Here is a 3,972-nt window from a genome sequence, read left to right as displayed (position 1 = left end):
ATCGCCGCACAACCTGCGCCAGCCCCGACTCTCATACTTACACATTCAAATTGTTTAATGAACAACTTTCATTATAAATAAATAATCAAAAAATATCTACGTGATACCAAGCGTAGTGGAAATCATGCATGAAATTATATTAAGAGGGGTTAAAGTCATAGAAACGCAAATCAATCCATACTATAATTTATTAATAACGTAAATGAGTACACAATGCCGAAGGCTTAAATGATTTACTTCGTTCAACACTTCTGTTTTGATAAAAAATATATTTACATTCAATAGAGGAAATCAGCTCTGCAATCTAATGTGAAAACCGCCACACGATATAAAATAGATGTTCGTATTCATTAAAGACTTTATCTCGAATCGTATGGGGGAGTTCGCTGTGCACTCGGCGCTGCGCCGGCCACCGCGCCGGCCACTGCCCACACGACACGACACGGCACGGCGCTAGGCTACACTGCGGCGGCACAACTAACAACAAAACGTGCAATGGACCTCAAACTGTGCTCAACGGAAGACATTCATGTAACAAACGTGGCTATGTAGACAAAATCGATGTTCAATTTTAAAAACATTTAATTTTTTAACATTAAAAGTACAACATACAAATACGGAAATTGAGCATGGTGTATTATAAATACTGGTGGCACTACACTAGCGCCGCGGCGACGAGCGCGCCCTCTGCCCGCAGCGCATACCGGACTGCGTCTCTCTCTGTCTCGCACGGGGCGAGGGAGCAGGACGCCTGATAGCCACTCGATCAACCGAGCATTATAGATATATATATTTACTGGTCCTGAATGAGTCCGGTTGAGCGAAATGGCTATCGGCATGCAATCCTACCTCCCCGTCCATACACATTAATTCAACATAATAATCTTTTATATCATAAAAACTTTTAAATGAAAGCTAGAGATGGTCACTAACAAAGAAAACGGCCATCACTCACATGTGACTTGCTTTAACAAATGGAAGCTGTAGATATACTATGGAAATTTAACACATCAAATTGTCCATTCTTCGTGTGTTGCCATCCACAGACAACATATTGGGCAATGTAACCGACATCAGGTATGCGCTGTGTACATCCATTCACGATTCGCGTCAGACATGCCGTAGGGAGTCGTGCAACTCACGGGGGAGGTAACCACTACTGTGGGGGGGGGGAGGGGCACACAGGACACAGGCATTAACAACAACCCTGCTAATTAACATATCGAGTATTTTAAACTAACTCAACAGCGTCGACGAGTGCAATTGACGAACAAGTGATACTTAACTCACGCTACGTTAACAATACAGACCCTTGGGTACAAACCATACGACGAAAACAGTTACATTTATGATCTAAGAGATGTAACTATTTTCGTCGACTGGGTAAAAAAAAGATAGGCGATGCGGCGTCGACTCCGCCCTAACATTATATACAGTGGTGGCTTGTGGCAACTTATTTGCAGTGTCGGTGTTGCCAGCGCGGCTGCGGATGTACCTCACATTTACCATTTAATTAACAATACTTTATGACTAAATCCTACTGGATTTTGTGATTATCGTTCTTCATAATAAAATTTCAATGTAGAATTTTATCTAATTGAAATGTACATAAATAGTCTACATACATTTTATAAAAATGCCTACAAGTTCTACTAAACAACAAGCTATATATTATTAATATTACTGTAAACAGGGAACAGTTATAAAAATTGTAGTTATAAAAGTTAAATCTTTACATAATTATTAATATGTAAACATGTTGTGATATAACATGATGAGATTTCATTTTTTTACATTAAAAAGTAATACCACTCAGAATATAAATGTGCGGGGAGGTGTCCCGAGCGCCGCCGCTGGCAACACTGCTGGAATCTTAATTATTATGCGCATTAACTATAACAATTGGTCTATCACCCGATTAGCAAATTTCTTTTATAAAGCCTTGGATCGTATAATTTGTGCACAGCGTAAAGAAACAAGAATAGTATGAAAATTTAATTTAACATCTCATAAAAACCGAGAAACAAATCGTGTTACAAAATACATATCATCCTTAACTATAATGATTATCATATATTTATAATAACATCGATCTTGATGATTTTCTTTTCAATATCTTATTGTAGCACACTAACCATTTTGTCAGATATGTCATTTAAATTCAGATATTCTCCAAGTAACAACAGTTTGGCTTAATTTATGAAATTTCTATAAAAAACTTAAGTAATGCATTTCTCTTTATTTAATTATTTTTACATCTTCATTAAAATCACCTATAAAAACTTTTAAATAACATAAAAAATAATCGCATTTCGATTGAAGAGGAGTAATCCGAGACGTTTTTTGATACGACGTTTGTTTTTAGAGTAAAATATAAAAGTACCCGCATCTCGTGCTACGTACGTCGCAGCACCCGCGCTACGTACGTCGCAGCACCCGCGCTACGTACGTCGCAGCACCCGCGCTACGTACAGCACTACACAGCACTACGCAGCACTACACAGCACTACGCAGCACTACACAGTACTGCGCAGCAACCGCCGACAAAACGCGTCTCGCTTACCCGCGTCGTAAAATAGATGTTTAAAGTTTGCAACATATCTCTGCATTTGTGACTCAAATTCCATTACAATACGTGTTAAAACTAAAAGACGAATCATCAATCACATGTACTTTACTTTATGTACTTAGGTATAAAAATTTGCATTACAAAAAAAAACTTAACTAGAAATTACTAAAATTATACATTCACACATGAGTATTTAGCGATAAAGCACAAAAACATTGTTCGAAGAAGCTGCAACATGACTACTGTTACTTCTATATTCTATTTGTAACTTAACAGACCCGCCGGTGGCACTAAACGTGAGTTCAATAATTCGTAAATCATAAAAAATCAGATATATGACACAAGATAGCTTAAAAATAGACCGTACGGTACAACTTACAACAAATACACGAGCTCCGCGTTGCGCCTCTATCACATGGAACCTTTACGAGGAAAGCACCCTTTATTAAAAATACTTGTGCGAAAAAGACTAGAAAAATCTACAAGACGAGAGTTGTCATGGATTTGTTGATCTGTATGTGAGTGGGGGGCGAGGGGAGGGGGCGCCGCGCATTTCTCTCGTAATTATTAAAGCTATCGCCACTGGCGGTGGCCGCCTGCTCGCGCCCCACACACTCTGCTGATATGTTACCAAACACACGTTAACCTGAACACCGTTTTGTAGCTCCTACGTAAAGGTCTGAAATAGCAGACGATATATAAACTAAAATATACAACGAGTAAACCAAACGAGGCGTTGTTATAAAAATCAAATAAACCGAAAACGCCAAAAAAACTGCGGCTACGTATGAATCAGATCTTTTAGTTAAAACATCGTCACGAAACGATTATGGCAAACAAATTATAGAGAAAAGTTAAAACCTAAAAGGAAATGGATTAAATTAACGTTGAGAGCATAAACGACTTGTATCACTTAAAACATCTATGTACGACTCATAGACTTTTTAAGTTTTTCCAAGTGAAAGACTATTAAATCTACCGGGAGGAAACGAAACGACGTGCTAATGCTGAGAGTATGGACATCAATCGATGGGGACTTTGTGCTTTGGTATAAACGTTGAGCGAATTCATCGACATCACAATACTTTACAATTCTAATGCGAATGTTAGATCTAACTTTACCACGTCTAGAGGGTTGGACCCGTACGCAAATGTTGTTCGATAAAATGAGTGTCAGATAAAATTGTTACATCGGACACCACCGTGTGTGGCAACACCAATACAATTACAAGGAGAAATCTCAATGATATGTAAGAACTCTCTTATATACTACATCTAAAGCATTACGACTACGTGTCAGTAAAATTAGACAATTTAATGCTAGCGACCGAGACTCTGAATATATCGAAAGCGCAAGTTTACCCCTTTGTTGTATAGGGGGCAGCGGGCTGTGCACCACAAAT

The 3,972-nt window shown here is 38.4% G+C and overlaps 1 protein-coding gene across 1 annotated transcript in view; it reads right to left on the bottom strand.

Moving 5' to 3' along the window:
* LOC106109172 (cGMP-dependent protein kinase, isozyme 1-like) overlaps positions 1–631 on the bottom strand; it is a 10,122-nt gene extending 9,491 nt beyond the window's left edge. Inside the window, exon 1 of the mRNA XM_013290577.1 lies at positions 613–631. Coding sequence (XP_013146031.1) covers positions 613–631 — 19 coding nt within the window. The remainder of the gene's footprint in view (positions 1–612) is intronic.
* Between the last annotated feature and the right edge of the window lie 3,341 nt (positions 632–3,972).

The sequence above is a fragment of the Papilio polytes genome, unplaced genomic scaffold, assembly GCF_000836215.1.
Source record: "Papilio polytes unplaced genomic scaffold, Ppol_1.0 DF821289.1, whole genome shotgun sequence".
Taxonomy (NCBI): Eukaryota; Metazoa; Arthropoda; class Insecta; order Lepidoptera; family Papilionidae; genus Papilio; species Papilio polytes.
The sequence above is the reverse complement of the archived record's forward strand: the minus strand, read 5'-3'. Positions and strand labels throughout refer to the sequence as shown.